Source organism: Rutilus rutilus, assembly GCF_951802725.1.
Source record: "Rutilus rutilus genome assembly, chromosome: 20".
NCBI lineage: Eukaryota > Metazoa > Chordata > Actinopteri > Cypriniformes > Leuciscidae > Rutilus > Rutilus rutilus.
In genome coordinates, this window is record NC_140225.1 from 16,311,064 (window position 1) to 16,333,904 (window position 22,841).

At 37.8% G+C, this 22,841-nt stretch overlaps 3 protein-coding genes across 7 annotated transcripts; 2 read left to right on the plus strand and 1 right to left on the minus strand.

The window, feature by feature from the left end:
- The first annotated feature begins 639 nt into the window (after window positions 1–639).
- On the plus strand, window positions 640–4,063 carry lrit1a (leucine-rich repeat, immunoglobulin-like and transmembrane domains 1a). The gene is made up of 5 exons (XM_084391923.1): window positions 640–871; window positions 1,263–1,723; window positions 2,204–2,509; window positions 2,672–3,710; window positions 3,956–4,063. The coding sequence occupies exons 1-4, from the start codon at window positions 750–752 to the stop codon at window positions 3,706–3,708; spliced, it is 1,926 nt and encodes a 641-aa protein (XP_084248049.1). The 5' UTR covers window positions 640–749; the 3' UTR covers window positions 3,709–3,710; window positions 3,956–4,063.
- Window positions 4,064–4,738: 675 nt separating this feature from the next.
- lrit2 (leucine-rich repeat, immunoglobulin-like and transmembrane domains 2) lies at window positions 4,739–8,965 on the plus strand. 2 transcript variants are annotated; one of them, XM_084391872.1, is made up of 4 exons: window positions 4,753–4,910; window positions 5,418–5,761; window positions 5,846–6,193; window positions 6,870–8,849. In XM_084391872.1, exons 1-4 carry the CDS (start codon window positions 4,804–4,806, stop codon window positions 7,667–7,669), a joined length of 1,599 nt encoding a protein of 532 aa, XP_084247998.1. In that variant the 5' UTR covers window positions 4,753–4,803; the 3' UTR covers window positions 7,670–8,849. The 2 variants fall into 2 exon arrangements, with proteins under 2 accessions (XP_084247997.1, XP_084247998.1); XM_084391871.1 differs by having other exon boundaries at window positions 4,739–4,910; window positions 5,418–6,193; window positions 6,870–8,965.
- A 1,096-nt stretch (window positions 8,966–10,061) lies between these two features.
- On the minus strand, window positions 10,062–22,547 carry cdhr1a (cadherin-related family member 1a). 4 transcript variants are annotated; one of them, XM_084391868.1, is made up of 18 exons: window positions 22,355–22,510; window positions 21,811–21,906; window positions 21,176–21,321; window positions 21,048–21,098; window positions 20,871–20,960; window positions 20,647–20,733; window positions 19,511–19,630; window positions 19,204–19,347; window positions 18,198–18,276; window positions 17,994–18,094; window positions 17,465–17,668; window positions 16,798–16,950; window positions 16,142–16,306; window positions 14,860–14,927; window positions 12,850–13,078; window positions 12,505–12,759; window positions 11,393–11,432; window positions 10,062–11,295 (listed from the first exon to the last, which is right to left on the minus strand). In XM_084391868.1, the coding sequence occupies exons 1-18, from the start codon at window positions 22,431–22,433 to the stop codon at window positions 10,826–10,828; spliced, it is 2,577 nt and encodes an 858-aa protein (XP_084247994.1). In that variant the 5' UTR covers window positions 22,434–22,510; the 3' UTR covers window positions 10,062–10,825. The 4 variants fall into 4 exon arrangements, with proteins under 4 accessions (XP_084247994.1, XP_084247992.1, XP_084247993.1 ...); XM_084391866.1 differs by having other exon boundaries at window positions 10,062–11,432; window positions 22,355–22,547; XM_084391867.1 differs by having other exon boundaries at window positions 10,062–11,432; window positions 18,015–18,094; window positions 22,355–22,501.
- Between the last annotated feature and the right edge of the window lie 294 nt (window positions 22,548–22,841).

Sequence of the window (22,841 nt, forward strand, 5' to 3'; positions counted from 1 at the left end):
ATACACCACTGAACAATAGCCAACTTTGGATGTCCTTAGTCTGAGAGACAACTCTCATGCTGGTGACTTTAATAGACATAAGTATTTTCATTCAGTATAGTCCTAGCAACCCATTGATCAAAATGTCTCTTTCAAAAGCACTTGTTACACAAGTATGGATTCTCACTTCAGTAGATATATGGGAACATTGAGGTAAATACTGATTGAGCGTTGTTTAGTGTTGAACTGGTTTTTGATCTAGTTTTATTTTTTAAAAAACAAATTTTAAAACTAAATCTTTCAATACTCCCTGGTTTCCTCTTTTTTTTTTTTTTTTTTAAGTTCAATGCAACAGTGCATGGTACAGCCAGACCAGCTTCCAAAGTATCATCAGCTCTAACACATTCTAGAAGTGAATCAGTAAAATACAACAAATTCCGAATTTTAACTATCAGGTAGAGAATGGTTCAAAAGAGAGCTACAGATGGGGTATTAAACATCATGGCCAATTCGAAAAGATTTCATCCCAATAATTAACATCATGTATCTCTATGCAGCCTATCAGATTCCAGCATGCATACGCATCTAAATGAAAATAATTCGCATGCTTTCGCTAATCCTCGTCTGTCCTTTTTATCTGCTGGACTCGTAGCAGTCAGATCATTATGGGAGATCGGAGCAGAGGGACGATGACATGCTGGTTATTTTTTCCATAATTGCAAGTGGATGCCTCTTCGTTAAAACGGCGTTTTGTTGACATTAGTGGCACAATGTCTCTTACTGTCTTTTTGGGTCTCCTACTGGCATCTGGTGGCTTTCCACTTGTTCGGAGCAACTGTCCTTCCCAATGCAGCTGTTTTTATCATAACCTGAGTGATGGTTCCAGAGCCAGGTTCGTGTGTATTTAATTATCGCAGATTTATTTGAAATGTGCTGCACTGCTGCATTTTGCGCATTCCACATCATGGATGTATTTTACACATAAACAATATTGTGTAATATCGTTTAGAATGTATTTATTTTGCACACAAAATTTGTTTATTTATCTTTTAGTATTGATTCGAGTTTTAAAAGATTATACATTTAATCAGTTTTAAACAAGAAACATTTTCAAGAATGTTCATTTAGCAATATGAGTACATTATGACGCAATTAATGATTCTTGACTTTTTCCACAAGCGTTTGTCAGACTCAGTCAAAGACTGCTGCTTAAAGATTCGTGTGCGCATGCTTTAAAATCCCTTATTATAAGTATTTATTCTTGTTTCTAATGCGTTTCGCAGGAGTGTGATTTGCAACGATCCAGAAATTTCACTGGTGCCCGCCACGTTCCCAGGGGACACCTCGAAACTTCGGATTGAAAAGACCGCAATCAAGAGGATCCCGAGCGAGGCTTTTAACTACCTCTCTAATTTAGAATTCCTTTGGATGTCTTTTAACGTTTTATCCTCTCTCAACTCGGACAGTTTCCGTGGCTTGGACAGTTTAGAGGAACTAAGGCTAGATGGAAATTCTCTCATCTCGTTTCCGTGGGAATCCCTCATGGACATGCCCAGTCTGAGGCTACTCGATATACACAACAACCAGCTGTCCTCAGTCCCCTCTGAGGCCGCTCTCTACATGAAAAACTTAACCTACCTGGATCTATCCAGTAATAATCTGCTGACAGTGCCACCTGAGGTCCTCAACACTTGGTTGACGGTCAAACCCGTCCAGGGAGCAGAAAGTTCAAAAATGATTCTCGGTAAGTTTTTCCTTCGTCTAAGTTTCTTAATTTTATATATTATATATTTAAAAATATGATTATAAAACATTTCATTAAATATAAATTATATTTTTAAATCATAAATTATATTTTAAAATATATACTGTAATAATACCAATATATAACACTGTAAAAAAATCCAAGTTGTAAATAAAGATTATTGGAATACGTTTTGCAAGAAAATACTTTCTATATCAAAATTTCACATATTTAATGTGTTACTTTCCATTTCTTTTGTAGTTATTAGTAAAATTTATTAGCAATTTCTGAGTGAAGTAAATTTTTATAGGTGTAGGATTTTTCTTTATAAGTAATAAAAAAAAAAAAATTTTTTAAGTCTTGCATAAAAAAACATAAAAAACACCCGCAACAGATGCCTTCAGAAAAGGAAATGCCCTTATCACTTTTTATTACAATTATAACAGTTTTCTTAACTTTGCAACTTTTCTTTTGCCCCAGGTCTCCATGACAACCCATGGTTGTGTGATTGTCGACTATATGACCTGGTCCAGTTCCAGAAGTCTCCTAGTCTGTCAGTGGCCTTCATTGACACGAGGCTGAGGTGCGCTGATCCAGAGAGCCTCTCTGGAGTTCTGTTTAGCGATGCCGAGCTCAGACGCTGCCAGGGGCCTCGGGTCCACACCGCCGTAGCCCGTGTGCGGAGCGCAGTGGGCAATAATGTGTTGTTGCGATGCGGAACCATTGGGGTTCCCATCCCTGAGCTGGCCTGGAGAAGGGCAGATAGAAAGCCACTGAATGGGACAGGTGAGTCAGCACAATGGCGGGCGGTTAAGCAGTATTAGCTAGAGGTGCTAGTGATTACATAGAGAGCTGGCAACGACACAGCAATGCACTGTGATTACACAATACTAATTAGTTTATGCACATGTACTCAAGTGTTACTCTTTTTTTCCTTCGAATTTACAGTTCAGCTGGAGAATTCAAAGGAGGGAATCGTTTGGTCTATTTTAAGCGTGCCTGCCGTGTCCTTTCGTGACACGGGAAAGTACATCTGCAAAGCCACAAATTATGCAGGGAGTGCAGAGGCCGTCATTTCTTTGATCATAAGCGATGCACCTAAAGCAGAGAATCCGACCGTGGATCCAAAAACCAAAGTGAAATCCAAGAAGGCAAACCCTATAGTCAAGGCAGCCTATCAAGAAAAACTCATAGTAACGTACGCTTCCCCAACACCCAACAATAAACTCAGGGCCACAGTGAGCTACACAGGCCCGTATCCAGGTATGGAGAGCGACAATGCTGCTAACAGTCGGACAAATACCCAAACTGCCAGTCCCGACGGGTTCCTGGAGACCAATCTGAGCAACCTGGCTGCCAACACGTCCTCACTTCAGCAAGACCCTGATAGGGTCGTGCGCTCGGTCAAAGTCATTGGCGATACGGACTACACCGTGTGTCTGAACTGGAGGGCACCGACCGCCAAGAACACAACCGCTTTTAGCGTCCTCTACGCTGTGTTTGGGGAGAGGGATATGCGCAGAATTAACGTCAGCCCAGGTAACAACCGGATCCTAATCGAGGGACTGGTTCCAAAAACCAAATACATCGCCTGTGTGTGCGTCAAGGGGCTGATCCCCAAAAAGGAGCAGTGTGTAATCTTCTCAACAGATGCAGCGGCTACCGCTACTGGAACCCAAAAGCTCATTAATGTAGTAGTGATCACGGTCGCCTGCGTGATAGCTGTGCCTCTGACTGTGATCGTGTGCTGCGGGGCGCTTAAGAGGAAAATCAAGAAGTTTCTGGGCAAAAAGTCCAAAGACATTCAAGACTCATATGTGACGTTTGAGACTCTGTCTCCCAGTACCAAGGCCAAAGGCTTGGAGGGGGAATATCTCACCAGACTGAACGCAGAGGAGTCCAACAGACTGCTGTCGGCCAGGTCCAGCCTGGACTCTGAGTCCACCGCCAAGATTGAGGGACAGCCCAATGAATACTTCTGCTGACAGTATCCCTCAGCCACAATCCCTCCACGCAGCCGCCTGAGTATCCAGGCCCAGCCGCAGTACCTGAGTGCACATAATCTGTACCAGCAGTACATGTCTGGCCGCCCGTGAACAAGATTCAGGATACTTTGCATAAGTAACAAAGTGAAGATATATGTTGTTTTGGTAATGTTGCTCTTTGTTACTGTGCTTTTGGACTTGGTTTCTAAACTAAGCCATTTGGCTGGTGGTGGGGGTTGTGGCTGAGCAATCCCAGGAACATGCATTCATGGACTTTTACCCCTTCAGATAGTGATAGAAGGAACTGATTTAAAGGGAAATGTTCATATGAATTCTTGTATATTTGTGTATATGGAAGAAGAAAAAAAAAAAAGATTTATGTGATAATAGTAATATTATGTAAGGAATTATGAAAATAATTTTCACTCTTAAAAAATAAAGGTTCCAAAGGGGGTGGGGTGGGGTGGGGTGGGGTGGGGTGGGGTGGCGGGGCGGGGCGGGGCGGGGCGGGGTTTAGGGAAAGAATACCATTTTTGGTTCCCTAAAGAATATTACAGTGAACAGTTCTTAAAAGAACATTTTTTTTTTCTTGTGTACAACATTTAAAAATATAAAGAATCTTTTCCACTCAAAATATCCTTCTGTGGAATGGAAAGGTTCCATAGAAGTTAAAGGTTCTTCACTGAACCATACATTTAAATAAAGAACCGTTAGAGTGTAGTTACTTTTCTAACAGAATGATGAGTCTAGTGTAACATATGCAAAATCATGCAAATCATTTGGGATTTTCATATGCACCAACATAGTCACCATTGTGTATGACATTTTTTCTGTTTACCATGTAAAACTTGTTCTACTTTTTTTTTGTCCCAGGTTTCTTAGTAGTACCCATTTATGCTTCAAAATAAATTTTGTATATACATTTAAAAAAGTGTCACTTGTTTTTTAACAACAATATTAGGTCAGACTTACAATTAAGTTCCAATCAGTCTCTCATGGGGTTAGTCAAGGATTACTGATAATAGGCTTTACTCCACTGTACCTGCAGTCATGTCGTGCACAGACATAGAGTGGATGTTACATTTATAGGAGACCATGGATGCCTCCATTATATTTCGTTTGATTGTTTTCCTTCTTTTATTAAGTCATATTAGCTCAGAGTGTTTTCCAGGATGCTCCTGTGGGACTGACCGTTTTGGGAGGTTAGTTACAGTTTCTTTCGTTACAGACATCAGCAGTGTCATTGAGCAAAGATGATGTTGTTGTGCTGAGAATAAGTATAGCAATGGTATAGGTATAGGAATAGGAATAGGTATAGCAATGTAAGAACTAGTCTGTAAATATAAATAAATGGGCCATTCGAGGAGCTATTCTGCCCAAGAAAAAATATTTAAAAAAATTAATTAAACCTCAAAGTGTTACAATTCAACACATTAAAAATGTATGTGTTTTTGTTTTCATAACAAAGAATTGCTGTCCCTGATGGTACTGCACACCAACCAATTTAGAAAACAAGTTTCTCCAAAAAGGAGAACACTATTGCTAGGACAGCTTGATGTCATTAATTTAAACATTTTACTATATCTAAGAGTAGTAGTAATTTGTCATTAACCACACTTGTTAAAAAATTATATTATATTATATTATACTATGTTGTAAAGTAGTCGAACATCAACGTACAATTGAAAGCATTGAACGTTTTTCTCTAGGTCACTCACATGTATGGGAATTGCATTAACCCAGATTCCTGAGGACATACCGGAAGATCTGACTAAAATTCGAATAGAGAAATCACAGCTAAGTGAACTACCAAAGGCAGCGTTTTCCCATATTACGTGTCTAAAGCATCTCTGGCTGAATTTCAATGACATCGCCATCATAAATATCAAAAGCCTGGAAGGTTTGGCTAACTTGACGGAGCTCCGGTTGCAGGGTAACAAGCTGCGTTCAGTACCATGGACAGCGTTTGAGGAAACGCCCAACCTCAAGATTCTGGATCTGAAGCACAACCGCATTGACGCCCTCCCTGAACACGCGCTTAAGTTTTTACCAGGTCTCACCTATTTAGACCTGTCCTCTAATCAACTCTCAGTCATTTCTAAAGACGTGTTTATGAACTGGCCTCTCTACCACACAGAAAACAAGCATGAAAAACCTACAGTGTCCAATGTTGTTCTGGCGCTTCACGACAACCCGTGGCTGTGCGACTGTCGCCTGGGAGGCTTCATTGAGTTTATCAAATCGTTGAGTCCGCCCTTCATTTTAATGAACTCATATTTGACATGCTCTGGCCCGGAATTCAAGGCAGGGAAATTTTTCCATGAGGTCGATTTAAAGACGTGTGTGAAGCCAGTGGTCAGCGCCCCAGTCAGCAACATCACCGTGCCTTTAGGCGGCAACATCACGCTAACATGCTTAGCCACGGCCAGACCTGAACCTGCCATTCGGTGGACATATGGTCTTAAGATACTAAGAGGATTTCGTGGTAAGAGATTTTCTCATAAAACATGTTTACATACGTTTGTCTTTACTTAAATAGATCTTTATTTAAAAAATAGGTACTTATAGCCCTCGATTACAGCACACACATATTATTGCACTTTTGCAAATGATATAGGCTATGCAATAACATCACCGTTTGTATGTTACAAAATTACATGCTTTTAGACCTTATCTATACAATTAATTTGAATATAATTTAATTCATCAGTAAATGTCAGTTTTTAAAAACACTCAAAATAGTGTATGGACAACGTGTTTTTAAAGTTTATATTTTTATATATATATATATATATAATATATAATTATACATTAAAAAAAGAGTGTAAGTGATAAACAACTTTGATACTTTAAACCTTTTCAGATTATGCAATTGTGACGCATATGATACCTACTGTGCAAGCTTCTAAAAATTATCATACATTATTACAAATAATGGAAAATTTTGTTTGACATTGTCAAATGACTAAGATGAGTAATAATAATAATTATTATTAATATTATTTACAACTAATATTGTTGTTATTATTACATATTAATTTATAAATTATGAATCAATATTAATAATACAAGTTATTATTATTATACTGTAAAAATACACAAAAATACCTTTTGGCCATACTCCATGTTGTCCTCAATTTCACTTTTTTTTTCCCCTCCAGAGATTCAGAGCCGTGTGGATGAAGACACTATCAGGTCTCAGCTGATCATTCCTTCGCTCCATCTGGCCGACAGAGGCCTCTACACCTGCTTTGCCAACAATTTCATCGGCAATTCCTCAATCGGTATATTACTGGATGTGAAATCTCCAGAGGGCTCACTGTCTCATTCCTCAGACCTCCCTGCTGCCGTCGCAGAGGAAAATGTTTACATCGATATCCGTATTGCCAAGCAGACAGTGTATGGCATTACAGTTGAGTGGCGTGCTGTGACAGACAATCCAGCAGAAACCTGGTTCACCATTCATTTTGGCCGCTATGACACACTTAAGAAAGAGCAGATATACATAGGACCAGGTATTAACACATACTCTGTCACAGACCTGCTACCAGTCACTAAGTATGAAATCTGTGTTACTCTAAAGAACCAGGCTCCTCGGAACGGCCAGTGCATCGTGTTCGTGACAGGCAGTGATTTCAATGAAATGGAACAGAGAGAAAGGCTCATTCATATCGTCGTCATTGTACTTGCCATGGTGCTCGCTGTGCCCGCGGGAATGTACGCCTGCACCACCGATGCCAAGTTCACCTGCTTTGAGCGCTGCACGGAGATGTGGAGAAACAGGAGACATGCAGAGGACTCGACGTCTGACGAGAGGCAGGGCACGTTTGACAGTCTCCAGGCTGCCAGTGATGAGGGCCTCTGCAAGGAGTCCAGCAAGGAGCTGAAGGCCCGACGAAGGTCTGCTGAAAAGATACAGAAAACAAAAAATGAACGAAGACCAACAGCTGAGCTTTACTGACACTGCACTTTGAAAAGACATCCATAGACTGATCAATACCCATGAAAGGAGCAGGAAAGCCTGCATTGTCATCCAACTTGAGTGGTCAACAGGAGATCGGAGTAAAGTTAATATTCTTATTACGGATGCCAGAAGAGAGTCTCGAATGATCATGAACTCACGGATCAGGTGTTGCTGGACAGGATTTTTCCAGACAAACTGGCAAAAACCAAAGGAAGCCATTGAATAAAAGCAAAGTCACTGAATCAAACACTTCTATTGTCTGAAACTGGAAGCCTCCTACATTCAAGTTACAAATAGCCAAGCCAGCTCTTGCGTTAGAAATAATGTGGATACACTATTAAAAAAAATTAAGGTTCTTTATTGGCCTCAATGGTTCCATGAAGAACCTTTAACATCCATTGAACCTTTCCATTCCATAAATGGATTTTCTTTAGATTCTAAAAATGGTATTTTAAGAACTGTTTACTGAAAGTTCTATGGCATTGCTAAAAAAAAAAAAAAAAAAAACACACATTTGAAACCTATATTTTTAAGAGTACAGTTATATTCAGAAGAGACCAGACCTTTTATCATCTCAATGCACTTTATAGAAGCAACTAGTGACAAGCAGTAGCGCTCAAAGTATAGAAGACATTGATAATACAACTGTACATAAAACATCATTTTGGGGATTATATTTCTATTTTTAAACTAAGTGAATTCTTTTAGGTTGAGGTGCATTTGTATGATTGTTAAATTCGTGGCATGTTTTAAGTGACAGATTTATTTTTAATGCACATGATACAAACCTAGGGGTATAAAAGCAGATTAGGATTTTTGATGCCTGTTCCGTATCATGTGACTCCAACAGCAGACAGAATGCTTATCTTTTAAAATGGACACAAGCGTCAGTCAGCAAGCCATTTGACAAACAATGAAAATGCCACATTCAATGAAAATCAAACAATGACCGACAAAAGCCTGCAATACAATGACCTTCAAACAAATTGACCAATTTGAACTCCAATTACTGAAAGAGTTGGGGAATAAATGTAATGAAGATTGTTTTCTATAAATGGTTTTGCCCCTAAAGTATGATATTTTGTTCCTTTTTTTTTCTTTTTTTTTACAAATGAGTGATAGGTGCAATCTTTGTAAGTAAATATATACATTAAAATGAAAATTTGTTGCTGAACTTATACCATGTTTCTTTACTGAAATGCAAAAGAAATGTATATCACACATCGACTGTGCAATTCAAGGCAGTCAACTTTATTTGTAAATATGCCTGGAATAAAAAATAACTGTTCCACTAACAGACTGTGAACGGTTACCGCGGTAGAATCGTGCCGTATTCTGCACTAATCCAGGCTCGTTGACAGCTATGCTTCTTTTTCCATTGTGGTGCTACTAAACCAGGATTAAAATTAAAAAAGGACCAATCGTGAACCTCAGACTCTCCACGTCACTAAAGTGCAGAGCAGAGGTTAGTTACCCATGCTGAGAAATCTATACGTGGAACTTTGTAAACGGTTCTAATGGAAATGCTGCTAGTACCAAAAAAGTGCTTAAAGTGAATTCTACAGCTCTCAGTTATTTATGTCAGTGATAAACTTTGAGGGTTCTGACTTTGTGTGCTTGACCTTAGCCAGTGCTCCGAAATAAACTAGCCAAGTTTCATATAAAATGTCCGCATCTTGGTTAGAATGTTCTGTTTTTCCTTTATCCTAGTCCATCAGCGCACTTTGCAAGTTTGTAATCCTCTCTAAAAAAAAAACCAGTAATCCTACAGGGTATAATTCCATGTCATTTGTGCTTTTACCCCCCAGTGCTGCTTTTACTATGTGAAAACAGACTTTCCTCATCACAGCCGTCTTGTCTCATGTGCAGGGGGTTCTTTAAAAAAGAAAGAACTGACCAATGTTGAAAAACATTCACCTAAAAAACTTTACAGTGCATTTATCTTTGAATATATAAACACCGTGTTGAAAAGCCAGAGAGAGCAAGCGCATAATTTTGTCTTATAAATCTTAAATGTGCTCACCAAATCTGAACTTGATGTTAAGCCCCAAAAGAACAAGCACGAGCTAAAATAAGCAAACCACCGCTGCACGTGGTTCGGAGTTAACTGTCGGTGTCACAATACTCATAAAATAACATCTGTATTTGAAAAATAAAGCTGGGTTTTAAAATCTGTTTTAAATTAAACAGAAAAAAGATTTAGGTCACACCAACTGCACCATAACCCCATATGGCCAAATGCAGCATTAAAGGAAATAATACTTTTCCTCAATCCTATATTATACAAAAGAAAAAACAACAGAGGCTATAAGATGACATTCAGCAGTTTCATATCACAAGAATAAACACTTGCTTTGCTTAAAATGCCTTCAAATAAAACAACACACTTGAATGAAATGTCCATTTATTTACAAAAGGTTGAATATAAACAGAGATCACTCTAATTATTTAACATTTAATACTGAACGGCATGAAACCTGACAATGTACATTAAATTGATGACACACGGCACAATATGATAATGTAACTGTATGGTTTTCCTCACTGAAGGATAGGAAAATATGCATAATATTGGATTTGTTTGTGGTTTATCAGTCAAAAGCATTTGTCAAATAAACCAGCAAATCAGTGTTTAGAATTGGTTTAGAGCATAAAAATTTGGCATTGTAAATGTCCATTCAAAGTCCAAAAGATATTGTATTAGACTTAAAAAGCATTCGCTGGTCGCAGAGACACTACTGTGTTTTTGCAAAAAAAAAAAGAAGAGAAAAAACAACTAGTGTTCCCTTTTAAAAACCATGTAGCGAGTATAAAGTACATGAAAATTCACATCACAGACATATTTCATTTTCCTTGCCAGTTATCCACAGTAAAAAAGAAAAAGACTTTGGTTTCATTTCTGGATGAAAAGTATCCACAGATGGAGAAATGTTAGAGAAGCATAGAGTAAATGTGAACCAATTCATTTCCATCCAGAAGAGGGCAGTACACAGTGTCATAGCATGCGGATTAACATGGTGTTAGTCTTGGCAAGTGACACTTTTCCACTAGGAACCTGCAATCCCAGCTGAACTCTGCATACATACGGTGAGAAAACAGAGTTGTCCTGCTGAGATCTTGTTCTTGCTCAAATCTTGCCTAAAATCTTCTTCGTCAGAAGAAACAGGACAGAGAATTAGCAGAGGGACACGTCTTCTTGCCACTGAACACTGGTATTTCTACATGCATTTCACCATAATCAGTACCGGTTGGCCATGTTTTTCTGCTCCAGTCTAAGTTTGAGCTCAGAAACCAGTGCTGTGTTGACAGGATTGTCTTTACTCCTATGAGATTTTCTCTTTGTCTTGGAGGCCACCGAGGCGGAAACTGTGGGTACCGCCCACTCGCGGCCACTGTGTCTATAGTGACTTGGCAACGGTGGGGGCATGATGGGGGCGTTAGGAGGCGACGGAGGCGCTCGATGATGAGAACACACTTTGATGTTATTGTTACAGTTGATATTGTCTGTTGTAGGGATCTCCTGTCCATCCCTGAACGGTTGCTGGAAGTCGTCTTGTCTCCGGGGTTTACGCTTCCTGCGTATGATGCGACGGGAGGGTAGGATCTTGTTGGACTTGTTGTTTCTCATGAATATAATAGTAGATATCAAGACTGTCACAAAAACCATGATTATAATGACACCACTGATCAAGCCTAGTAAATGCATGGGATTTTCCCTACTTTTCAATAAAAAGGACGTCAAAGGTCCCTTGAGTTGAGTCTGTAAAAGAGCACAAAGAGAAATCAAGTCCATAGGACTCAAGGGTGATATACTGTAGGCTTTTCTCTGTTTGGCCAGAGACACATGATAAAAGTGAGGCAGATAAATAATTCCCAGAGAGGCCAATAGCAGGCAACAAAGCATTCTTGTGTGAAACAGTACTATGGTATACCAGCATGGGTTAGAAAGCACTGATAGGGCGACTACTTGGAATATACACAGCGTGACTGCATGGCATCTTGACAGCTGAGCAATTGATTAAAAGCAATTGATTTGGTGTTTATGTAAATTAATTTGACAATTTGAAATTGAGTTGAAGACGAAATGAATTAGAATGTTACAACAGAGTCTGGTTGCATAGTAAGACAAGATCAGAAGGGTTGAATAGGGCACCCAGAATTAAGACCATGCAGCCTCATTGTCATAATCTCAAAAACATCTACTGTACGACGTAGACTGAATGGAGAAATGGGCGATAGCGTAGAATAAAAGCTATTATTTTGTAAAAATATGTATTTTAACTGTGCTTGTGTACTCTTTTACAGACGTTTTACTTGCCTTTAAGCAGCAATAAAATCATGGAAGGAAAAAAAAAATAAGAAGAAAAAGAAAAAAAAGCTAAGAATTGGTGTCGGTGTCAAAGTGTCTCATGGTCAGGGCCTCCTAATAATCTTTCTGATCTTGCCCCTTGGCTGGACCCGGGACTTTTTCACAGATTTCCAGAAAATTATGGTGGATATGAAAATGGTCAGAATGATAGCGAGGACTACAATGCTCAAGCAAATGCTGAAAACAGTCCAAGGCCGAGTTCTCAGACTCAAGAAGTATGAAATCAATCTGGATTTGATCTGTAAAGCACACAATAACAAAAACTTATGCTAGGTTTGATATGAGGTTTTCTCACAATACAGATACAATAGTGAGAGTGCAGATTAAAGATTTCCATGTGCATGATTCAGTATTTTTATAGCATGCATAAATGAGAATCAAAGGGTTCTTGAGTTGTTTTGAATGGCAATACTAAATGAACAGGATTCTCAGTAAAAAACAGCACTAATAAAGAACCACTTACCGCTTCTGTGATGTCAATCTTTATCACTGTAGTGGTGCTGAAGGATGGTGAACCTCTGTCTTTGGCCTGAACAACCACAGACCAGGTACAGTCTTTCTGATTGGTGATATTCTGGACTATGTCCATGGACTTGATGTACGGCTTCAACTTTATTTCTCCTGTGTCTGCATCGATGTCAAATATGTTGTCTGGGTCGGCTTTCATAATGGAGTATTCAATGACATTGTTCGGCTCTTCTGCATCTTCATCAATCGCCTACAATCATCAAACACAGTCAACTGACAATTACACAAGTCTTCTATCAGAAGAACAAAATTTCAAGGAGTCTTTAAAATAGCTGCTAACCTCTATTTTCACTGGTGCACCAATCACCATTGTTTTCTCTAGAGAGTTCTCATTAAACTCTGGTGAATGGTCATTGAGGTCCATAATGGTGACGAAGACTTCTGCAAGGCTGTATTTTCCTTCAGTGTCTTCGGCCTTCACATAGAAGTTATACTTGGATTTGACCTCGGCGTCCAGACTGGCCCAGGGCTGAGTGTAAATGATTCCCGAGTCAGCCTGAATGAGAAACCTTTGTGAAAAAAAAAAAAAAAAGACAGGAAATGAGTTCTATTGGAAAACCAGGATTACACAGGGCTTGTTGTACAGGGAAATGTTAACATGATTTAAAGCTTTGAGAACACACTCTCTCCTTTTGAAAACTGGTATGTATACTTCTTGTTATGATGTCAACAGGATAGAACATCATATACTTATATACAGTCTACTGTATACACTATCATTTAAAAGACTGGGGTAATTAAGGTTTTCTTAATGTTTTTGAAAGAAGTCTCTCATGCTCACCAATTTAAATAGAGGTTTCCATCAATTTTATTTTAATTATATTTTAATATATTTTAAGAAATCTATTCGTGTGATCTGAACTTTCAGCAATCATAAACCCAGTCTTCAGTGTCATTTTCTTCAGAAATCTTTCTAATATGCTGATTTGGTTCTCAAGAAGCATTTCATATTTATTATCAATGTTGAAATCAGCTCAAAAGAACAGCATTTATTTGAAATAGAAATCTTACAAGTCTTTACTGACACTTTTGATCAATTTAATGTCTTTGCTGAATAAAAGTATTCATTTCTTTCAAAAATAAAATAAAAAAGTACTAACCTCAAACTATTGAACAGTAGTGTACGTACATATTGCTCTATATGACTGGCCCGACACAACAGCTGTTTGACCTGTTTGTCTAAACCTGGAGGTTGTGGAAGTGTTCTGAAAATCTGTCTGGTTATTTTTATATATACTTAATTCCATTTTGTGCAGCTAATGTGCAGCAATGACACACTGCACCTTTAAGTGGGGCTGTAACATGAAAAGAACAGTCTATTTTCTGCTCAAATCCCATTAGTGGATTAACCAATATGGAGGGCCAGGTAACTCTTTGTTTGCAGTTAAATTTAGTTTTGCAGTTCTAGTTAATTGATTCTGTATAGTGAAAACCTGTTGTCATTTGACAAAGTGTGTAGTTCATTAAATATTATTAAATAATTGATCAATGATCAAATCTGATGAATGAAACTGCATACAAAAGACCGCATACTGTCAATTTAGAGGTATTGTTGTCGGGTAAATAAAATCAGGCATAAGCTGCTATTGGCAGGCTGTGTGGTCTGTCTGGCAGAAACAAAACAGAAAAGATCCCACGCTCACTCAGCCTTGCCAATGAGAGTGTTCACACAGCTGGAAAAAGGAAGCTTACCGGAAAGCTTTACCATGCCTGTTCTGTCAACAAGTCATCATTTACACATTTATATGGGTTATATTTATGTGTTTTATGCTCTATAAAATATAAGAAATATGTTACTATCAGAGACCATGAATCTGGGTTTGGGAAGCTTGAGACAGATTTTTTGAATTAAGAGCCGAGAACAGCGGGAGGACTGAACTCTGTCCCAAGATGGCAATAATATTTCAGCTATTTGAGCGCTGCCTTTGGTATCTAATACAAGAAAGGAAAATCGGATCCACCTGGGTACAGCTAGTCCTGAGTACAGCTAGATAAGAGTCAGAAAACAAGTCTTACAACAACATAAAAAGTTATTGGAGACTGAATTCTGCCTAGCTTTAGTATCTGTAGGCTGTGTGTGATGAATCGAGGTGAGCTCACATCCCTCCTGTTCTCCCATTCGCTAAATAGTCTGTGTTTTGGCATTAATGATGTTGCATAAGCAACTGTTTTTCATGTGGCTTATTCCAGTCGGCTGGCAATTCATCAGTAGGATCTCAGGCATTAAAAAGACCACACACACTCTGAAAAGGAGGGAAACAAACATTAAATGTGGGGGTAGGGTACTCACAGGTCTGCTCCTGAGCCATAGATGGAGTATCTGACCACACCCCAAATACCAGAATCAGGATCTGTGGCCTGCAGAGAGCATAAGGAGCAAACGTCAGCAACTGGCATACCGAGATGCCAACATACGTAACAGAACAGATGACGTTTTTAGCCAAAAAGCAAAACATTAGGGGCGATGTGGGATTTGTTAATCTGGCTACGTCATTATTTCCCTTGTTGTAGCATGTCCTCCGAGGTCAAAATCCGGCAGGTCATTTAGCAAATTGTAGTCCAGAAACAGGATAACTCCCATGTGGCGAGCACTTGCTTACACAGGGTGAGGGTTAATCTCAACAGGGTTCAATCTCTCTATCCACTGATGGAGGGCAGAGTGGGACAAGTTTACATCCGGACAAAAATGTGTTTAGCATTGTACCCGCATAAGGGTTAGATTTGGAGAATAACTCAGGGTCCTAGTCAGGAAAACATTTTCTTTTTTATACTTCTGTTTCAAAGTCTATTTATCATACAGTAAAAACAGTGACATTGTGAAATATTATTATCATTTAAAGTATTTGCTTTCGATTTGAATATATTTTAAAATGTAATGTATTCCTGTGCTGGCAAAGCTGATTTTTCAGCAGCCAGTCTTCAGCGTCACATGATCCTTCAGAAATCATTGTAATATGTTTAATTTTGCAGAAACTGTAAAAAAAATGTTTTCAAAATTCATTGATAAATAGCAACTTTATAAGAACAGTGTTTATTTTAAATAAAATTTTTTGTAACATTATAAATGTCTTTAGTGACTTTTGATAAATGTGATGCATCCTTGCTGATTAAAAATATGAATTCAAAAAAATATATATATCACTGTCCCAAACCTTTTGAGTGGTAGTGTATTTAAACCTTATTGTTTTTAGATTCAATATGATATGTTCATTTTAAATAAACATGATCATAGTTTTGTAGAACAAGAAAGCTGTACCATTTTGTTTGAGTATTTTGAAATAAAAAAAGATAATCATGATGATATTTTTGTCTATTAAAGCACAAATCTGGGGTTTTAGTGTTACACAACTGAATGAAAATGATAGCCATCTGGCAGCTTACCACGTAATAGACTGTTTAGCATGCATTCACATACTGAGCATGATTTGGGATTCTGAGCCAACCCCTCAAATGTTATATTTAAATGAATAATGCATATAATGCGTCTTTTTCCAAAAACAGAGCAGTCTAGAGAGAATGACAAACATGTTAATCTTTTTGTGCATATAATGTCTAGAGTGTTCTGTACTCACTGTCACAGACACAACATTGGATCCTCCTGGTGAATTTTCTGGAATCCGAGCGATGTAAAAATCAGAAGTGAATTTCGGAGCATTATCATTGGTGTCTAGCAGATGAATGATTATGTCTGCCGTGGCACTGAATCTCTCAGGTGTGTCAATCTCTATAGCGAGGAGCTGGAAACAATGAGGATAAACACATTTCTGCAACTGGTAGCATATTATTGATTATAATAGTGTAGGGTCATTCTCAGGCCATTTGTGTCCCCATTACTGGTACAATTACAAATAGATTCAAAAGTAATTGTATTTCATAAGACCATTTTTGTGTCCATTGAATAAAAAAATACATTTACTGATATAAAAACATTTGTTGATACATTGATATTTCTGAGTTCATTTGACTCATCAAGCCTGTTATTTTCTAACATTGTTGCTCTTTAAACATGTTCCTGAAAAACTGGACAATTTCCTGAGAAAGACCCTGTGAAATTCACTATTTTATTGCACTTTAAAGTCAACATCCACTGTTTTCCTGAAACATACATGACTGTGTAACATATGCAACAAATCTGTTGGTTCATTATTTGTCCATATAATCAGGATTGAGCACATACAGTATTGTATAATACACTTTTCTTAAACAATTCCCATGAATTTCTATTCACCTTAAATGTCAGGAATTGTGATTTCTCAAAATCCATTGCAGCAGAATCCTCTACAAGGACGGTGACTTGGGCTTCATTCAGAACGGTTTGAGGGACCACTCGTAACATGCGGCCTGGGCCCACCAGTCTGAGGTGGAATTTGGCATTTGATCCCTGAGAACAAGCATATAGTTTAAACACAAAACTAATAGAGAGAACTATCAAAGACATAGAAATGGAATAAGTTAAAGCCATTTTAAATGAATGGAAAACAATGATTGTTGGACAAATGATGTGCTAATCCATGTGATCTTTTATGAGTAATGAATTCTACATATCAATGTGACTAAATGCTGAATAACTACAAATATTATTGCGTAATATGACAACAGCTTGAAAGGGACCACCTGTTTGTTTGGGTGCTTTTCTGTCATTTATGTAACTATGACTGAACAGTGCTCATAGAAAACATGGAAGTAATACATTAAACTAATGGTGTCTTAGTTGATTTTTAAATAATGGTTGATCTGCACTACAAAACTACTCTAACACTCAATCAGCTTTTATTAAATTCTCTTAAAACGCAGAACAGATCGCCAGATTTTCTTTCTAATGTGTATAAACCTGCACGCACTCATTTTAAGCTAAGACGAGCCTGTAACCTGCTGCTGAAACAAATGGTGCCCACCTGGTCAGAGTCGTTGACTGTGATTTTCAAGCCCCTCAGGAACTCTCCCTCAGGAGGATGCTCATACATAGTTAACTCGAACACGTTCTGTGGTCCATTCTCTCCAAAGAATGTGGGTGGATGGTTGTTCAGATCCACTACCTTAATGGTCACTGTAGTGACTGCAAAGTCCAAGCGTTTCCCCTCTGGACTAACCTCTGAAGCCTGAGAAAGGAAGAGATTACTGATTATTAATTCAACTAAATACATGTATACCAACCAGCAGTTACAAAAAGCCATGTTGTATTCATTGGCTCATGATACTCTTGTAATGAGGACGTGCAAGTTTAAAAGAGATGTAACTACATAACATGGACAGAGATTTTAGTAATTGGCTTATTCCTGAAATTGGCTTAAGCTCTGTCTCAAGTCAGAGACCAGAGAGAAACAACGTCCAGTCACCAAACATTTGATAGCAGAAAAAAATCAAAAATCAAACTTGAGACAGAATAGAACAGAATTAGAAATAGAGTTTAAAAATGATTTTAACCTTGACTTTAATATTAAAGACTTCCCTCCTCAGGTCTGCTGGATACACCTTCAGAGTGATGCATCCGCTGGTTTTATTGATGGCAAAAACCCCATCTGCTCCTGAATAAATTGGATGGAAATTTGTTAAGAGAAAGCTCATAATGAAATTCCTTTCCAGCCATAATTCCAGCCATGCATTTCCATATCAACCAATAATACTTACCAGATTCTAATGAATAAATGATTGGATTTGGATTATCCATGTCTCCATCTTTGGCAATAACTGTAAATATCTCAGATCCCTGTAAAAAGATCCCTGTAATTAGATCTTAGACAAGGAGCAGTAAAGTTTGCACAATTAATTATATAACAGATGATTTTTTACAATGGAACTGAATCAACACTGAACTGACTTTAGCTGAACAATGACACATTTGTCTTTTTAGAGCTGCTTTACAGCCGACTTGATCTATGTTTGCATAATTTAATCATTGTTTTTCTGTTGATCATGTAAAGCTGCATTGAAAAAATCTGTATTGTTTAAAGCTCTGTAAAAAATAAAGGTGACTTGATTTGACTTGACACAGTTTGTCAAAGTATTTTCATTTTGGGTAAAAAATTAATCTGAGAAAGCTGTTGCATTTGCTAAAAAAGCAACAGGGTAACATTAGCAGATAAAGTAAGGAATGTATTCTAGCAAGCTATGTTCAACTGTAATTTTTCCTTAATATTTGATAGGGGATACACTATCTTGTCTTGAGAGCATGTGTACAGTAGCTCAGTACAGTCTTTATTTATTTGTATCTTTTTTTATCTGATTTTAGCTGCATGCTGTGCTGTTGTGCAAATGTTTTAGCAGGATCAAACTGTAACATGGACAACATTTGACATGAGGCATTATTATTTATTTTTTGAAAGAAATTCATACGTTCAAATCAAATCAGCATATTATAATACTTTATGTAACATTTTAAAATATTTTAAAAAAGAAAACAGTTATTTTAAATTATAATAATATTTCAAAATAGTTGTTTTATGTATTCGTGATCAAATATATGAAGCATAAGAGACTTCTGTCAAAAACATAAAATAATATTACTGACCTCAAACTTTAGTGTGTCTATATAATATAATAATTCGCCTTTAATCACTTATAATCACACTGAAGCACAATGGACCTGTAGAGTGTTCGTAAGAAGTCATGGTGTAGTGTTACGATGGATACTCACAGGCGAAGAGACCTCATAGACATAACCAAAGTAAGGAGTTCCAACAAACAAAGGAGGAGTGTCTTGAGTGTCAATCACATTTATCGTCAAAGTGGCAGATGATGACATCACTTGTTGCTTGCCCTTGTAAACGCCACCTCCATCCTGAAAACAAAAGTTAGTGTCACTTCATATTTCATTATGATGCAAAAAAAAATGATAACTGCCAAAGAATTTAAATGATAATTGGTAGAGCAGATAAAGGTAGTAAATGGAAGAACTAAGCTTGAACTGGTAAAACAAGGTGAACAAACTCCCTCCCTCTCACCTTTGCCACCACAGTGATGAAATGTGTGCGGAATTTCTCATAATCGAGGGCTTCGCCTGGTTTTATCCGCAGCACGCCACTATGGTGGTCGATGGCAAACTTTGTGCTCGGTTCACTGCTCTAGATTTGAGAACAAACAAAGATATTCTACTGTCATGCTATATGGATTCCCATATGTCTATGAGCTTGTGATAAAATAGTCAATAATGAATAGTATGAAGGAACAGGAATGAAATATCCATAGTGTCGTAATGGGAAATATAAAAACTTTCTTCTGCTTGATCTGATCCAGACCTGCCTAAAACGTCTTGATCGAAGCCCAGATAATATTTCCTCAAACATCTACGTCACAATGTGAAATATTAGCTTAATACCCACCCAAAGGCATAGAGTACGCAATGAAAGGCGAGGTTTCATTAAATAAAACTGTTGTTTTTGGATGAGGTTAAGATTTATTTATTAATTATTTTATAGAGGACAGCTTCCTGAACCTAGGAAAGTACAACGCCGGCTATGTGCTGTGACTGTAACGTTCTCCTCAAGTCATGCTTGCAAAGTTGCTTCTGATCGATTGGCTTTATCATCCGCATTTTGCAGAATCCGACTCGGGCTCGAACTGATACGGTAAAAACCGACTACATTATTATTATTAAATGTGTGTTTTGCCTTGGAAGCTGAAGCTCACGATTATGGTAAGGGCCGTTACATTTCAGACACACGCTTGAGGTGTTTAGCCAATCACAACGCACTGGGTCTGCTGGCCAATCAGAGCACTTTGAGCTTTTCGGAAGGAGGAGCTTTATAGAAATTAGCGCGTTTCAGACAGACTGGAAACAGAGGTACTGCAATGTACAGTATGTGAAAAATAATCTGTTAACCTATTCTATTACACCAAATAAACAAAATAATGAACTTTTAAAATAGCATCATATGACCCCTTTGAATGCAATTTCAAATGTGCTCATCATAGATTTATTCTTTAGTTATGAGTATGACCCGTTTATATGGATATTCTATGAGACTTTGCAGTAATGAACAAAAGGGTGAAAACAGAGGGGGGAAAAAAAGAAGTAATCCTGTACTTTCATTTGACCTTGAGGTCATGTTTGATATTTCAACTGGATGCCAGATGTTACCTGGAGGAAGTAAGTGACTGATCCCCCAGAGCCGATGTCTCTGTCCACTGCCTGCACTTTGTAGATGCTGCTCCCAGATGTAGTGTTCTGTGGAAACACATACAGTTTTCAAACAAGCCTGTTTATCCAGATCACATTCAAATCCAAATCATTTTTGCTGGCCAGGTATTTTCCCAAAAAATATTCTATAGGAAGTACAGAATCTCTGAGACAAGATTCCTCACCTCTGGCACATCTACGATGGAAGGCATGTTCTGAAACTGTGGTCTCTCATCATTGGCATCCGTGACAATAACCGAAACCTTTTCAACTACCTGATATGACACCAGAGCATTAGAAAGACAATCACTGCAAAACTCATCCCATACACTGGATAAGAATCATAAATCAACAATACTTACTTTGTTAAGGCCATCTGAGATGCTGACAAAGAATTCAATATCATCTTGTTCCTGTGATAAACAGATGGGTTAGTGTCACTGTAATGTTCTCAGCGCATTTAAAACTTGATACGCGTTTTGAAACGTACCTCTCTGTCAAGTTCCTCTATTAGAGTTACTGCTCCAGATTTGGGATGAACACGAAAATATTCTTTGTATCCGGGTTCAAAGGTCATTCCATACTTTACTGGCTGGCCTTCGGGGTCAGTTCCATTAAGAACGTATATCTGTGTTCCTGTAATTTACAGTTGTAAGCAGTTATTTCTGTTCAAGTCAAATCAAAATGACATCTAAAGCAGTGGTTCACAACCATGGGTACGAGGCTTTAAATGATTTAAGAGAAGACATTAAAATGAGCAAAAATAATAAAAAATCAAGATATTTCTTATTTTAATTCAGAGCCTCAATTGTTTTTGTTTTTCTTCTTTGAGGAACCAGGGTTCCCAATGTCTTGAAAAACCTGGATATATGAGGAGGCCTATTTAAAAAGTGTGATTTCTAGACCTGGAAAAGACTCCATGGGCATTTTTATAATGAATATAAATGGTTTCTTATTATGCCAAGCTCAAAGGGCAAATTCGCCAAGCCTGCACCCAGCTCAAGACACGTGGTCTTTGGAAAACAGCAGTGGCCATGTTAATACCGTTTACAATTAGACAGAGGAGACAACAATAGGATAAATCAAACAGTCTTCTAATCAGATGGTACAAAAGTTTTACCTTACCTTTTGGCGTATCCTCTGAGAGATTGAACATTGCCATATTACCGTTGTTACTGCTGGGCCCATTATCATTGAAATAGGGTGCATAGTCAGCCTGAGCTATAAACAACAATAATCAGATATCAGATTAACATACCTCAATTAACAGTGTAATGTAACCAGATTTATGAGGACAAGTACAACAACTGTGCCTATCACAATATTAGTCATTTTACTGACATGTGGTTGATCACACACTGCATAATGTAATAATACTAATGACTCTCTCTATCCACTTGTCTGGGATTACAGGTGTCTTACGTCATACATGCCTCAATATCCCCTGCTTTACCAAATCTATTTCACTATATAAATTCATTTTTGAAATGAATTTATATCTAAGTTTAGATTTAGATGTAGTTTTCTTTCAGGCAAGGAGGAACATAAAAGAAGTACATAACAGTTAGTCAAGATTATCTACACCAGTCAACAGTATAACATACTCAACTAAAGGAACGTTTAATCGCCTGAGTCACATTCGGGTTCAAAGGCTTTCATGAATACATACCAAAGCAGAAATGCGCTAGCAGAAGAAATGATGAAAACTGTATTCCCATAGTATTCTTCATCCTAATAAAGCAAAGCATTTACAGCAGGCCAGACAGCGCACTAGTAAAGAGAGCTACGGCAGAGTCCTTCTAAGGGTGTTTATTTCAGATTGAGTAGAGCTAAGACAGGTGCTAAGAGCCTAATCCAATGACAAGCCTTAACCCATGGCACATTTTTAGAAGCCCATCTTTTTGCAGCTAATGGCCACTAGGGGGCTTCATGAGTAGAACACCTGACCTGATATGACAGGTTCTAGAACATCTTCTTATATGTGGTACTACTGAAATCCCATTTTTAGAATGCTAGATCTCTGTCACAAAGCAATCAATAAATACTGGAAGAAATATTATGAAATTAGATTTTATGGGGACTTTCCATAGACATAATGATTTTTATACTGTACAAACTATATTATATCCCCTGTACACTAAACTTAGCCCTAAACC

Coding starts and splice junctions, on each gene's coding strand:
- lrit1a (XM_084391923.1), top strand. CDS start 750: ATGTCTCTTACTGTCTTTTTGGGTCTCCTACTGGCATCTGGTGGCTTT. Junction 1,724..2,203: donor AAGTTCAAAAATGATTCTCG/GTAAGTTTTTCC, acceptor CTTTTGCCCCAG/GTCTCCATGACAACCCATGG. Junction 2,510..2,671: donor AAAGCCACTGAATGGGACAG/GTGAGTCAGCAC, acceptor TCGAATTTACAG/TTCAGCTGGAGAATTCAAAG.
- lrit2 (XM_084391871.1), top strand. CDS start 4,804: ATGGATGCCTCCATTATATTTCGTTTGATTGTTTTCCTTCTTTTATTA. Junction 4,911..5,417: donor GGGACTGACCGTTTTGGGAG/GTTAGTTACAGT, acceptor GTTTTTCTCTAG/GTCACTCACATGTATGGGAA. Junction 6,194..6,869: donor GATACTAAGAGGATTTCGTG/GTAAGAGATTTT, acceptor TTTCCCCTCCAG/AGATTCAGAGCCGTGTGGAT.
- cdhr1a (XM_084391866.1), bottom strand. CDS start 22,433: ATGCTTTGCTTTATTAGGATGAAGAATACTATGGGAATACAGTTTTCA. Junction 18,277..19,203: donor TCTATGAGGTCTCTTCGCCT/GTGAGTATCCAT, acceptor ATCTTTTTACAG/GGATCTGAGATATTTACAGT. Junction 16,307..16,797: donor CACAATTCCTGACATTTAAG/GTGAATAGAAAT, acceptor CATTGTTTCCAG/CTCCTCGCTATAGAGATTGA.